We start from the raw sequence: 16,011 nt of genomic DNA, 5'->3' as shown, positions 1-16,011 counted from the left end.
CTAAAAGAAAACTTGAGTTTAGAATACATCATTATGTAGTGCAGCTACATAAATGCTAGACAGAGAAAAGTGAATGCCAAGTTGTTATTAATGAAGATTTAAAACTAATACATTATACCAGAGTCATAGCTAGCAAGCCCTAAGAGACAAAATAACCTAACTGGATGAAGAAAGAAACAGTGAGTAAACAGTTAACTTAAATCTCTCATAACCAGCTTAAAACTAACTTAACACTACTTATTATTAACTTATAACTAACTTATTACTACAAAAGAATACAGACAGGATCATCTCAGACAGACTAGAGCAGACAATGACAAGACTGTCAGTGTAATTTCTAAACATGGGGTGATTCTTTGGATCTTCAAAGTAAACATCAGGTGCAAGCTGCTTACAGGGTGGTAGTCATAAATGGGAAGGATTCTTTTATCTAAATCAAATTTCCTTGTGTTGGCAAGCAGAGCTAGACTAAGGGGAATCTTACCTTAATATTTTTGGCAACATCTGAGTCACTATAATCTCACCAGGGCAGGTTGACGAGGTTCTCTTTCCAAATGATTTTCTTAATTTTTAAATCTGTTAGGATCAAATCTGACTTTACCAATGAAGCACTCATGAGTGCAGTCCTATACACCTTGCAGATGTGGAGAGCAGTAATTCTCTGGACAGTAAAACCTGTTTTCATGTAGACAGAGTCTCTCCTTTCACCATTACAGTTCAGCTTGGTGGTGTGTTAAATGTTAAAGCATTTTGTCCATATTAAAAACTTGATTTTCCTTTACTCTTTTTCATTTCTTATTTGGAGAAATGCATGAAAGCTTTTCACTTTTTCTTTCCACCCTTCTGGCAACTGTTGTTCAATGGTGGTCCTTGAACAAATGAAAAATGTCTTGCGAAACTTGATTACCCAGGACGGTCCTCTTGTGAAATCTGCAATATTCATGTCTTTTGCCATGTGTCATGCTTGCATCCTAAATAAAACTGTGGAGACTGGCAGTCCATCCTCTTATCAAGCTTTTATCCACTTAGCAAAATTCTATTCCAAAGCTGACCATTTTTCTGGATAGACATGAAGAGTTTTCTTTTGTAAAGGTATCTTGTATATTTTAGCTTTTATTTTAATCCACCAGCAAACGTTCTTTTCATTTGCATTAAATTTCTGTTTGGCTGGCCAAAAACCTATCTTCTCTGCATGAAAAATAACTTTTCTCTTGAACTTTGCCATGTATATAAATTCAATAATTAAAATATAATTCAGTAATTTTTAGTATTTATCTGCCATGTAGTTAAATCACCAATTTTTTTTATCTATACATTCATCATAAAATCCAAATCAAAAATATTGTATATCATATAAACACCTTGGTTTTTATTTGTGAAATTGCTTTGTAGACTGGCATCTATTAAAGACCAGACATTATTTAGACAAAAAAGAAATGACCAATAAGAATTGGATTAGATATCAGGACAAATAGGGCCTTAGCCCACCTGACCAAAATTTGAGTGGTCTCTAATTTTGATGTGTACAAACTTTATGGCCTGGGAATTGAAGGAACATTGGAAAACTCTAGAACAGTTGCTAATTAAATTGATTAGGTCCAGATATAACTGACATATATTTGATGTTTCTCTCTCTTTTACAATTAGTAGCTGTGAGGGAAGTAATTTACATGATTGTCTTAAAAGCTAAAAACTATATTTCTCACACATGGGCCACAGTTTTAAAAGGAGTTTGCAGACTAATACATGAAATTGAACTCAAACTCAAATGCAGCCCTGATGGCATGGTTGACTTTAAGACGATCAACAGCACTAAAATGTTTTATTGTTTGTTAGGCCACATTTATTTTATAACTAGTTAGACTGCAATTTGAAAAGATTGTAGATCTGTAAATTTTCACTTTTGTCCAGTTGTCCTTAATCTTGAGAACAGAGTTAGATACATGCAAGACAAGACAAGATAGGGAAACCTTGAGGCAGAAGGCCCCGGTTAACTATATACAAACTTCCAAATGCAAACCAGAAGTTATGTTATTTCAATTCAAAAATTTTCTCCTTAAAGGTGTTTGATAGATGACTGGCATGACTCTATTGTTAAAGGAAAAGTATGATGAATTATAAAGTCCTAAGGATTAATTTACTTATTCAAACAATAATGACATACAAATAATTTTGGGTCAGTTTAAAGTGAAATGTTTTTTAATGTCATATTGTCAATTTTTAATGAACTGTTTCTATCTTCATGTTGTGACTTTAAACTGACTCAAAATTATTTGTATGGTCATTCTTATTTGAATAAGAAAAGTATGATGTACAGGGGCAAGTCACTAATTTGAGGTGGTGAACATATATTTTAAATTAAATATATGAATAAATTTTTACAGCCCAGCATTGTGATGCTGTCACAATAAATAATTGTTCATTTTTTTTGATAAGCCTCCTGAAAATACTATACTCATAATAATATGATAATATTAATAATGCAATCATTTTTTATTGATCTAGTTTAAAATTTATAGAACATGTTATATTATTTAAAATTATTAATTTTAAACATAAAATATGAAATTATAAGCTAATATAAATATTTTAAATGTCAAACAATATTTTCAGAGTATATGGATTAAATGTAAATGATGAGAATATGATTGATTGGGCTGAATTAGCTAAAGGATGGGCAAGGTATAAATTATATTTATTAAAATTGTATTCTTTTAATTTAAGATTTTAAATATAAATTTTTTAAATTAAAATATTTATAAACTATATATAGTTATTATATACAGTGTGGTCATAATTAAAGTTGTCCTATTCAGAGGAATCTGTAACTCCAACGATTTTGCACCAACATTTCACTGACGACCAGGTGATTAGTTGTCTGTTTCTGATCACCTGGCCATACATTCTCTGGATCTGAATACATGTGATTTCTGGTTGTGGAGCCATTTAAAGAATATGTTTTATCATGGTAATGTTGCAGCATTGACAGATAAAGGACAGTACTGCATTACAGTGTGAAGCATCATAGGGAAATAGTTGCAGTCAACCATTGAACATACTGTGCATTATCTTCAAATTTTACACCTAAATAATTTGGAACACATTAAACAACATTACTGCATTGCTAAAAATTTTGTACAGTACATACTGATATCATCCCATATGAATGAATAAAGGCTTTTTCATTGTGTTACTGTTGTTTTGTTTTTCAGCACCATTTAACCTGTAGCGAACAATTTTGGAACAAAATTTTTTTAGCAGAATCTTTTCCTGTATTGTTTGAATACTGTGTACACAAATTTTGGTGTCAGTTGGCTTATTGGTTGGAGCTGGAGAGTCCTCTGAATATGACAACTTTAATTATGATCATCTAGTACAGTGGATGATCAGTTAACGAACAAATCGGATAACAAACACTGTTGCGAAAGATTTTATGTTCAGACAACGAACACCTCACAGATCAACACAAGAAGAAGCAACGTAAGATAATGAATACTGATTGGTCGTCCCTTGTCTTTAGGCAACAATTTGAAACTTTTCAGAGCACGGGATACGTCGACATCGACCCTCAACCCGGTATATACTGCTCGAATAGTATTCCTCCAAACTTTGAAACTCTGTTGTAATTCCAGCCTTTTATTTTTCTGACAGAAACAATTCTTTTATAGTATTTGTGAAACTGTTGGAAGAGTACTTGTTAAGTTTTACATCAGTTTTTATTTTTGAAAGGTAACAGCAAAGGTAGAGAGAGAGTGGGTAGATGTCTGATGTTGCTGGACAGTATGGCTTGAATAGGTGTACAGTAGGCCACAGTTCAATCTTATCCAAGAGAGATACAGTATAATCAAGAAGACTCAAACAGCTAAAGGAGTAACAGAAATCACATCTGAGAAATAAAGAACATTGAAGAGCTCATAATGGAACCTGAAATGGATCTGACGACAGAAGAACACCAAGAAACTCGGTGTGCTATGTTTTCTTCTGAAAAAGAGGAATAATGTCGATATCTGCTATGAAAGATCTTTTGAAGAAGTGGGAGGATGTCAGAACAACAGTCTTAGAATGGCATCCAAACCTGGTTGAGGTTATTGGGCTTAGAGATCTTTACAATTACAATGCTACTAATTACTTCTGAAAAATCCTGAAAAAGAGAGAAAAGCAATCGACATTAGATAGATTCCTTAACCTCCACAAACGGAAAAAACCTGACTAATAAAAATGCAAGGATGTGTATATATGTATTTTTATTATTACATGTAAGAAAGTANTGTGAAACTGTTGGAAGAGTACTTGTTAAGTTTTACATCAGTTTTTATTTTTGAAAGGTAACAGCAAAGGTAGAGAGAGAGTGGGTAGATGTCTGATGTTGCTGGACAGTATGGCTTGAATAGGTGTACAGTAGGCCACAGTTCAATCTTATCCAAGAGAGATACAGTATAATCAAGAAGACTCAAACAGCTAAAGGAGTAACAGAAATCACATCTGAGAAATAAAGAACATTGAAGAGCTCATAATGGAACCTGAAATGGATCTGACGACAGAAGAACACCAAGAAACTCGGTGTGCTATGTTTTCTTCTGAAAAAGAGGAATAATGTCGATATCTGCTATGAAAGATCTTTTGAAGAAGTGGGAGGATGTCAGAACAACAGTCTTAGAATGGCATCCAAACCTGGTTGAGGTTATTGGGCTTAGAGATCTTTACAATTACAATGCTACTAATTACTTCTGAAAAATCCTGAAAAAGAGAGAAAAGCAATCGACATTAGATAGATTCCTTAACCTCCACAAACGGAAAAAACCTGACTAATAAAAATGCAAGGATGTGTATATATGTATTTTTATTATTACATGTAAGAAAGTATATATTTTTTTATTTTTTGGGGTTTTCAGAATGAATTTTTCAATTTCCCATAAAAACCTATGGTAAATTGATAATCAGTTAATGAACAATTTGTATAGCGAACAAAGTCTTGGAACAGATTATGTTTGTTAACCAATCATCCACTGTACTTTAAAATATATATATAATTAATATTTAATTAATGTTTATCTAATAGTTTATTTTAAAATGTATCCAGTAATATAAAAATGAATTATTTTCTTTCTGAAAGTGAAAAATTAATTTTTATATTAATTATATTACTGCATAAATTTTTTATGTTTGGATAAAAAATTTATCAAATTAAATTCAACTTCCAAAATTTAATCTCTAATGTAATTTAACGAGTGACTTAAAAATATGAAAGTGAATTTTTGTTGAATTTAACATTTGAACTTTGAAGCATTTGAAGTTAGAGTTGTTCGAAGTATGAAGTTCAAACTGTTTCTTGGAATGTAATTTCAGTTTATGTACTGAACCTATGAGAAGTAAAACAGCTCATTAATGAATTTTGAAGACCAGATTGGAAAAAACTATTATCTTGTAGCTAATTATGATATGATCAGAATTGTGAGGAATTCTGATCATATGTTTCTGATCATCAGGCCTTTCAATATGTTTTTAGGACTATTCTAAGCACCCTACTATATATAAAAACTATAAATTTAATTTCTTATTTATAAATCAAAATAGTGATATTGAGTTTAGCTTTTCTAATGAAATTTTTCAGTTGAAATATTCTAAAAGAAGTAAGATTCTTTATAATCAATTTATTCTGCCAAATGGTTGAAAACAGAAAACATACTTTATTTTAAAGAAATTGATAATGTTGTTATTGTTTTAATCTTTTTGCAACTAATTATATTATAATTTGTACCTTTGACAGTCATTTATTTCTACTTGTTTGGTATATGTAATCAATAAAGTAAATATCTTTTTATTAGCAATAAATAACAAAATTCTTTTCTTTAAGAATGTGCATGTAAAAAATTTTATTTGGAAATGTTAAAACCATTTTAGATTTATGAAAAAGTAGATTTTTAGATTCTTTGAAATGGTAGAAATTCTCTAAATGAAAAAGATTTTATTTTAGAGACAATTTTTTCTAAAATTTTATTTGATTAGACTAATATAATAAAATTTTATAACAGTGTTCGATCACCACAGTGGTTGAGAGGGAAATGGTGGAGTTTGAAACGACATGTACCCAATGCCATTACTCTCCCTTTCCGTGGTAAATATTTTTTATTTTTTTGTATTTTAATAAATAAAAAAAATTAGCACAATGGATTTATATATAAATCTGTTTTGTAAACAAAATCATGAAACAAATGTTTATTCTAATACGTACATTTTGTTAATTTTATATTATCATTTATTTAAATTTGTTTTCATAAATAAAAAATTTGAAAAAAACAACAGTTATTATTATTATGCATTTTTATTTATTTGTTTTCCTTATTATTTTGAGTTTTATTAAAATAAATGTTAATTGCACATGTTTTTTAAACATTTAATTGCTATAAATGTATAGATAATTGCAATTTTTAATAATATTTTGGATCGACTTCAGTTATGTTTCCTAGAAATATTCACATTAAAAAAAATTAGTTATCATTTTGAATATATTTATTATGGAATCATATCCTTTAGAAATCTTTGTGTATATAGAAATATGATTAGCTATAAACTACTGAAAGAAATTAAAATTATATATGCAAAAGATAATAATATATGTATCTTTCTTCAAATAAAAATGTAAATATTTAATAGAACTTTTTAGTGTTGATGCCATAACATGATAGATTAACATGTGACAGTATCAAGTAATGTATATGATATTATAACATTGAAGCTGTTTATTTATTATTTATATTTTAACAATTTCAAAGTACATAATATTAATGAGTGAAAAAATGGAGTAATTTATTAACATCAATAACTACCATTCTTTCTGTTGTTTTTCAAATATTATTTTCAAATAAAAATGTTATAGTTTGAAAGTTGGAAACACAAACTTAGTATTTAAAAATACCATGCACTTATATATCAAAATATTTAAGTAATCTCTTTTATAATAAATTTCAAACATCATATTGATAAAGTAATAAAATCTCTCACAATATGCCAAGGGATCCTTTGGAGATTCTGTAAAACTATAAACCCATAATTACACAGTTTTATTTTCAAATTTTCAGTAAATAGTTGATTACTGTCTTCCAATCTGGTCTATGGCTGCTCCATCTCTGATTTCCAAACTTTTGCACTTTCAAACTATATTTATTATGAAATAAATTATGTAATTTGCGACAAACTCATAATACCACAGTTGCCTCTGTATTCGTCAATCTTNTAAAGAGAGTAATTGCATTAACTACAAGGAGGAAATCACTCTATCAATGACCTGGCAGGCCCTGCTAGATAAAACTCTAAGATAGAACGCAGCATGCATACTGCACAGGTCCGTATTGACTTCATTGGGTCAAGACAACATTCTGTTAGGGGATCGTTACCTGAAGAAGAACCGTAATGGTTCAAAAACATAGAAGAGTAGATGAACATTTATTATTTATCCAAATACTTAAACACAATTAATATTAATGATGCTGTGTCCATTTGCAATAGCTGGAAGCCTATATTAAACAGCATTGATCTTATGCAATAGATTAATACATCTATTGCATCTAAAAGTAATGCGAAATCTGCTAAAGATTTCGCATTACTTTTAGATGGTTTATTATTATTAATTTGATTTAATTCATTATTTACTCTGTATTTTAACAGTTGTTCATCATTCTCTAATTTACCACAGTTTAAATTTGAATGTTGTGGTTCAGTTCAGTTTTATTTGATATTCCATTTGACATTATAAGAATTTACAAATAATTGATGGCTCAAGCTGATTCAAGTAGTTTTTTAGAGTTTCTAAAATAAATTACAGTAGACCCCCCAATAACACTGTAGATAATTCCATGTTATAGGGGGTCTATTCTATTTTTGGCTTCTTGAATATAATAGAGCATCAATTCACTGAAACAATTCAGGACTGGGATTGTTTGGATAACTGATTATTTACAAAAAAATATATTAAACACAAAACTGTACTGTATATACTTTCTATCGTGTCTTACAAATACATACCTTACATAAAGTAGGCCTACAGTTTAAGTTGGCAGTGAAGAGGAAAGAGTAGCAACCTAGATATATTGCATTATTTCATAAATAATGTTTTTTATTCCTTGTTAATTGGGGGGAATATCTTTTGTTTGCTGTCAGTTCCTAATTATATATTAAATAAATAAATATTCAAAGATTTGTTTTCTTTCAGATATATGTGATTATTTGTATCAGCATTATGTTCAAAAAATTAGGTTAAAAGATGAATCCACTTCAACGTCGGAAAATGTTTCCAGTCTGCATTCTCATCCTCCGGCTCATTTAACGGGTCATACACCTACATCTATCTTATGCAGTCCAACAGATTCTATATCTAGTCCTTTAGAAATGGAAGGAGCTATTTCAACTGCTGCTATACGAGGTAAAATCTTAAAATTTGATATAATAATTTTGATTTAGGGTTAAAAAGTTTTTGTTTATGTTTGCTAAACATAGATTAACCAAAATGTTTTGATATATATATATGTATTATCATCAACTTCTGTTCAGTATATTGATAAGATGAAATAAGATAAATATTTAATGGTGTAATAAATTATCAAAAATATAAATACAATAAAAAATAATTTTAAAAATTGAAATAATCAAAGCAACAATATTATTATTCTTAAAAGAAATAAGCTATTTAGAAATCTGGAGAATAAGCTCTAAAATTAATGAAAAAAGATCAATGCTTCTATTGTAAAGGTTCCACCACTCACTCCCTAGATATTAAAGGAGTATATTCATTTGATTATTTCTGTTCAGAACAGTGTCAGTACTTCACTGGTGCAATGATGTGCAAATAACAAGTTCCAGAGTATTATGGAACAAATCAGCTCTCATAGAAGAGGTAGAGAAGGATTTCCCATAAGATTACTAGAGTAGATGAACACGAAAATGGTAGAATGTCTACACCAGAGTTCTGTAAAAAATGCACGTATCTATAAGCCTTTTCCCAGTGCACATTTCATCACACTATACAACAAAGTTACAAACGTTTTTGAACCATTACAGTTTTTCTTCAGGTAACAATCCCCTAACGGAATGCGCTTTGATTCAAAGTTGTTAAGAAATAGGATCCAGAATGTTGTCCCGACCCGATGACGTCAATATAGACCTGTGCAGTATGCATGCTGCTTTCTATCTTAGAGTTTTATCTAGCGGGACCTGCCGGGCCATTGATAGAACGATTTTCCTTCTTGTAGTTAATGCAATTACTCTCTTTAATCATGTTTAGGCATATGTAGCCAAACAGCACGGTTACCACGGGCTCATAAGTAAACTGAACAAAAAAATACAACAGTAGGAAGCAAATCGTAACCAACTCACCAATGATACTCCTAGTAACAATATCCCTATCACATATAATCTGGTACTATAATCCATATACACTGAGATTGCTAGGAAAAAGGATATCTGTATTACTTTTAGAAGATTCGCTACGATTTTTGATTTGTTATGAAATGGGAAAGATACCCCAGACGGAAATAAACTTCCCTGCATCTACACCATTCCTATCATTAATCACAGGTGTGATAGAGGCATGGTCTACACAGGATCAACCAAATTCCCCCTTGAAACCTGAATTAAAGAACATAAAGCAGATATTAATCATGAAAGAACACACAGCTCTGGCTGTATACTCTTCGGACCTGGACATAAAACCCATATTCTCTCAAATAAAGGTCATACATACCACCCACCACACTAACCATCTCAGATGGCTGGAGGCGATCTACATATGCCTAAATACAATTAAAGAGAGTAATTGCATTAACTACAAGGAGGAAATCACTCTATCAATGACCTGGCAGGCCCTGCTAGATAAAACTCTAAGATAGAACGCAGCATGCATACTGCACAGGTCCGTATTGACTTCATTGGGTCAAGACAACATTCTGTTAGGGGATCGTTACCTGAAGAAGAACCGTAATGGTTCAAAAACATAGAAGAGTAGATGAACATTTATTATTTATCCAAATACTTAAACACAATTAATATTAATGATGCTGTGTCCATTTGCAATAGCTGGAAGCCTATATTAAACAGCATTGATCTTATGCAATAGATTAATACATCTATTGCATCTAAAAGTAATGCGAAATCTGCTAAAGATTTCGCATTACTTTTAGATGGTTTATTATTATTAATTTGATTTAATTCATTATTTACTCTGTATTTTAACAGTTGTTCATCATTCTCTAATTTACCACAGTTTAAATTTGAATGTTGTGGTTCAGTTCAGTTTTATTTGATATTCCATTTGACATTATAAGAATTTACAAATAATTGATGGCTCAAGCTGATTCAAGTAGTTTTTTAGAGTTTCTAAAATAAATTACAGTAGACCCCCCAATAACACTGTAGATAATTCCATGTTATAGGGCGTCTACTCTATTTTTGGCTTCTTGAATATAATAGAGCATCAATTCACTGAAACAATTCAGGACTGGGATTGTTTGGATAACTGATTATTTACAAAAAAATATATTAAACACAAAACTGTACTGTATATACTTTCTATCGTGTCTTACAAATACATACCTTACATAAAGTAGGCCTACAGTTTAAGTTGGCAGTGAAGAGGAAAGAGTAGCAACCTAGTGAAAATTTGAAATTGCCGACCGGAACACTTTCGGTTAACCAATGTTTTGGTTGATCGGTATTCGGATAATCAATGCTATTGATCGGTATTCGAATAATCAATTATCATTTTTAAATTATGATGGTAACAAATTTTGAGGACTACATTAATTTCAAAGTATTTTCCCATTTCTTGTTACATTAAAAATCTGTTTTTTTAAAAAAAAGTTGCTTTTAGGAATACACTGAGGAAATATTCTTCATCTTTTGAAATAATTTTGTAAATTTTTTATTTTTCATTTTTATAGAGTAAACTATAAAATAGAGATGATTAAATTAAATTTATAAATCAATAATATTTATTATATTTTTTTAAAACATTACATAAAAGTAATGAAATAAGTATTAAATGAACAAGGTTGTTCAAGGTTTCCATTTTTTAATTTTTTAAAAATCAAAACTTTTTTTTTTCATCTGATGGCGGGATTATTATTAACCAAATCGAAGACAAGTCTGCCCAAGAGGGATCACCATTTATTTTGCATTCCAGGCTATACACATAGCGTTTTTTAGGCTATGTGTATAGTCTAAAAAGGAAGGTCTGTTGTTATGTATGTGTATAGTCTGGAATGCAAAATAAATGGTGATCACTCTTGGGCAGACTTGTCTTTGATTTGGTTAAAAAATCAAAACACATTAGGATGTAAAGAAATTTATTTAAAATTTTCAAATAATCACTCTGAACTTCATTCCATTTTCTTCAATGATTTCTCCAATTCACAAAACACTTAGAAGCTGATTTTTTCAAGTTGGGTAAAGAAAAATTTAAAGTGAATTAGTTTAGGAAAATGGGTGATTGTGGAAGAACAAGAGTTCAAACTCTAAATGTTTAGTCAATAGAATTCATACTGTTTAAGACAAATGGTAAATAAATTTTGTTATCTTTGAAAAAAATTTGTTTTTCTAAATGTTTTTTGAAATGGTTGGAGAAAGTGTGTCAAAGTTTGAGGTGATTATTTTGAAATATAAAATATAAAGAAATTTATTAAATAAGATGTTTTGATCTATTCCTGGAACTCTTTGAACATACTTTGTATTTTGTATTCTTAATTTTGATTTTATAGTTAACAGTAAGTCTGTTACAAAATTTTAGCAAGTATGAAAAAGTTAATTTGAATAAATACTTCATTTACATTTGAAAAATTTACTTTTACAGCTATTATATAGCATGTTTTAAAAGTGAATAATTTGTTTTTAAATTTATTCTATGATTTTCATTGTAAGTTATTTTTATTATCATTCTAAGATTAACCAGTTTATCATAATCATTTTAAATCCTAAATATTGATGATTTCATTTAAACTTTTATTTTTTATAGAGTTAAATCATTCAAGTGTTACAACAAATTTAGTAACAACTACTGTTGTGGAAACTATTAATTCTCCAGCTACAACAATTTCATCAGTAGGAATGTCTCCCATGTTACAGACCCTAGAAGTATTGCCGCAAGGAATTCAACTAACACCAGCTAATCCACAAACTTTCCTACTCACTCATCCAACTCAGTCCATACCATTAACAGCTTCAATTTCACCAAATCAAATAATTATTCAAGCTGTTACAGTAAGTTATATGAAATCTTTTAGATTAACAGCATACAATCATTTTCAAAAACTTTTTTTTTCCATTTACATCAAAAATATAAAGATAAAACCTTCAAAACATATTATTAAATGTGTATGATAACCAAGATGATAGAGGTGATTACTGTGCAACACTGGAGCACCTATGTTTTTAACTCAGATTTTGTAGGGTGGGATTACTCTGATATGTTGAGTTTCATCTCTCAACACACAACTGCTTCTATTATGAGATTGGCATGAAAAAGATGTTAATGTCCCATGAAAGTTTTTAAAAATAAATAAATATGTGCGAAAAAAAAAACCTTGCATACTTACAGTTTTGTGAAATATGTGTGTTAGGATCAAAGATTAAAAATATTTAATGAGTGGAAAAAATGGCCATAATATGTTGTGGCTTTACAGAAACAGCCATAACAAGAAATTTCACATCCTGGCTGCTTATATAGAGCCATGATGCATTGATTGATACAAAATTCATATTGTGACTGTTAAAAAGTGATCACAGTAAATTCCACCATTATCAACATACCACAGTCTATCAGTCATTTCCTGTTTATTCTGTATTAACAAATAAGAGTTCAGGATATATGGTTAAATAAGTGTAATAATCAAGAACTGTTAGAACAACACTTAAAATTACCATTGATGTTTTTTGATAATATTTGCACTTTCTGTTGATACAATACTTCTCACAATATAGCTTACAAGGCACTACTTGTTGTCAGCAGTTGTGCACTCATTGCAAGTATAGAATCATTTGAATGGGTCTTCTTTGGTGTCCAGACATGTTTGCTGATGTTACATCAGATCAAAACTGACAAATGACCAAGTTCACCTTGAATTGGCTTCTCTTCCTTACTGGGTTAAGATGGCAGATTGTTGTATGCATGTGTAATAAAAATTCCTAATGTTGCTTATATATCAATGTATTGTGGTATGTTAATAATGCTGGAAAACATTGTGATAATTTTTTTAATATCCCAAAAAACAAATTTTGCATCATGGCATTTTAAAAAATGCTAGAATGTGTCTTGGCTCTTTAAGCAGCTACAATGCCAGTTTCATGTTTCTGTCAAACAGCAACACATTATGATACTTTTTTAGCTCATTCAGCATTTTTGATCTTTAACCTAACATATGTATTTACGTTAAATAAAATATTTCATAAACAATTGTTACTATTTAGAGTTTAAAAAACTAGTTTTAGAAATAAAGTTGTTATTATATGAATAGAATTTATCAAATATTTAATACTTTAAAAGTAAATTCTGATTCAGTTTAATTTTGTTGGCATTAAATGCATCAGCTTTAAGAGAGAAATTTTAAAAAATTATAATATAAGTGATGATAGTGGATTTTGGAAGTATGAAAATTATATCTGTGTAGTTGTCTCTGTTAATACTGTACTGTTCTCTTTTAGATATTCATTTCCAATAAGAATATAAACTATAATTTACTATAATTTAAAAAAAAATTATTAAAAAATATTTATAATAGTTTATTAAACATAATTTTCTTTTTACATAGATATGATGTGTAATGATTATTTTTATGAATGTTTTAACTTTCCTACTGAAATACATTTTGACAAATATTACTAATACAATTAAAATAAATATTGTATTTTAAATTAATAATTATGAAAATTTATAGGTTTTGCAACTTAATGATTACAATATATGAATAATATAATACAAGTTACCTATTTTCAATTTAGGATTAAAATTATTTTCAAGCTTCCATTAAGATACAGTAAAATATTAAATATAATGCAGATTTCCTTATTTGTAAAATCTGTTGGTCATAAAAAATATGAATATTATAATTATTAATATATTGATTGTTTCAGACTGAGAGTCTTCAAGGCAGAGAGAATATGGCCATACAGATGAGTTCTCAGCCACAAATAATAATAAGTGCCACAGGGGGTGCTACAGCTCTAACATCACTTGCTCCAAATACAATTGCTGCAACTCATTCTGGTGTTTCTGGTGTTCTTACTCTAAATTCGGATCAAATGAGATCTGATGCGTCCACTCCTACAGTTAATAGTGGAGATTTTGGTGGAGATGACCAGGAATCTTTGATAGAAGAGACATTTCAAAATCAGGTAATCAAATGTTAATGCAAAATATTTATTATGGCACAATCAACTTTCATTAATTTGAATTCTTAAAATTCAAATTAATGAAATTTTACTGTGGGTATTTTATATTATCGTGTACCCTATTTTCACAGAATGACTGGCACGCTGGTAACCCCAGGGTTACCAGCATGCTAGTTAAACTGTGACTAAAATATAAAATTAATCAGATTTTATGAAACTAATTGTTAATTAAATGTTAAAGAAAACATTCTTCCAAGTTAAAATAATAACATTGTAATTTGACCAACTTAAAATAAAGAAGAGAGTTTTCATTTTCATGACAATAAACACAATTAATGACTTATTGGCATTTACAGTAGTAGTAGTTAGGTAGTGTGGTCTACCCTGACCTTAAAAATAACACCTTCCTCTCAGATTTCACACTGTAGTGATGTTAATCAGTGTAATCTGAGATAGTTTATAGAGTTTCTTAAATTTAATATGTTTATTTTTGTGTTTTTGAATCAAATAACAATAAAATACACAAAAAAAAGCACTTCTGGAATTCTAAGAGAGTTTTATGTTGTTAGAAAGTAGACAAAATAAAGAAATTAAGCATATGCAGTAGACCCCCCTATAACGCGGAGATACGTTCCTCGTTATACGAATTTTGCGTTGTAGGAATCCTTAAATACATGAGCCATTCGCAGCCCAACACATGTGAAGTTTACGGACTACGGCTGTTTGAAAGGTTTTCTTCCATAAAATTAATCGATTCTAGACTAATTCAACTTAACATTTCCAAAATACATATAAATTTTTGGGAATAACCCGTATAAACTATGCTATAAACAAAAAATTGTAGGATTGCTTACCGAGTGTGCACCGTTCGACGTCGCCATTGCTTAAGCTTGTGTTTGTCGCAGAGCAGCGCACCAAACGGCAGCCGTGATTTCTGATGTTATTTTTCTGTGAAAAATTCGTTGAACTTTGGAGACATCATTAATAGAAATAATTTTTATGGCCGTTGAATAAGAAATGTTTTTTCACAAGAAATGTATAAAATTACAGTGCTGTATTAGACTTACGGTACCTAATTTACATACTGTACAGACGATAGTAAACTCAACTTACTCGCCTAAACTCTCTGTAGAGTGGCGCTGGACGGCGGAAAGTATATATATAATTATAATAAAGTTAAAATAAAATAAATTAAGTTAATATATAATTATATATACAGTACCTAATTTATATATAATTAATATATAATTATATGTACGGTACCTAATTTATATATAATACTGTACAGACAATAGTAAACTCAATTTACCCACCTAAACTCTCCGTAGCGTGGCGCTGGATGGTGGAAAGTAGTTCGGCTGCTTGTCCGTGATGACGAGTTGGCGATGACGTTTTACTGCGTCTTACACGTCCCTTTTAGCATCTTTATACAAATATTGTCGCAATTTTATCGCCGCATTATAGGAATCTCCATTATAGGAACCTGTGTTATAGGGGGTCTACTGTAATCAGTTTTTGATGTAATGCTGGCAGTTTCACAGTTTTAGAATAAGAGCTTGTTTGTTTTTTTAATGCACCCTTTAGAGAGGTATGTATATAATCTCACTTAAACAGGCATGTTAGGTTCATGCCAGCATT

General features: G+C 29.8%; 1 protein-coding gene across 6 annotated transcripts in view; it reads left to right on the top strand.

The window, feature by feature from the left end:
• The window catches only part of LOC111637817 (cyclin-D-binding Myb-like transcription factor 1), a 78,300-nt gene extending 63,871 nt beyond the window's left edge, over positions 1-14,429 (top strand). For 3 of the 6 annotated variants that reach the window (XM_023383384.1, XM_023383383.1, XM_023383382.1), the window contains exons 11-15: positions 2,614-2,682; positions 6,033-6,115; positions 8,210-8,419; positions 12,002-12,246; positions 14,116-14,429. In XM_023383384.1, the coding sequence (XP_023239152.1) occupies positions 2,614-2,682; positions 6,033-6,115; positions 8,210-8,419; positions 12,002-12,246; positions 14,116-14,391 (883 nt within the window). In that variant the 3' untranslated portion in view covers positions 14,392-14,429. The remainder of the gene's footprint in view (positions 1-2,613; positions 2,683-6,032; positions 6,116-8,209; positions 8,420-12,001; positions 12,247-14,115) is intronic. The other 3 variants (XM_023383380.1, XM_023383386.1, XM_023383385.1) reach the window with 3 other exon arrangements.
• Positions 14,430-16,011: the final 1,582 nt, after the last annotated feature.

The sequence above is a fragment of the Centruroides sculpturatus genome, unplaced genomic scaffold, assembly GCF_000671375.1.
Source record: "Centruroides sculpturatus isolate CEXI.00-Female unplaced genomic scaffold, Cexi_2.0 scaffold1165, whole genome shotgun sequence".
Lineage (NCBI taxonomy): Eukaryota > Metazoa > Arthropoda > Arachnida > Scorpiones > Buthidae > Centruroides > Centruroides sculpturatus.
The sequence above is the reverse complement of the archived record's forward strand: the minus strand, read 5'-3'. Positions and strand labels throughout refer to the sequence as shown.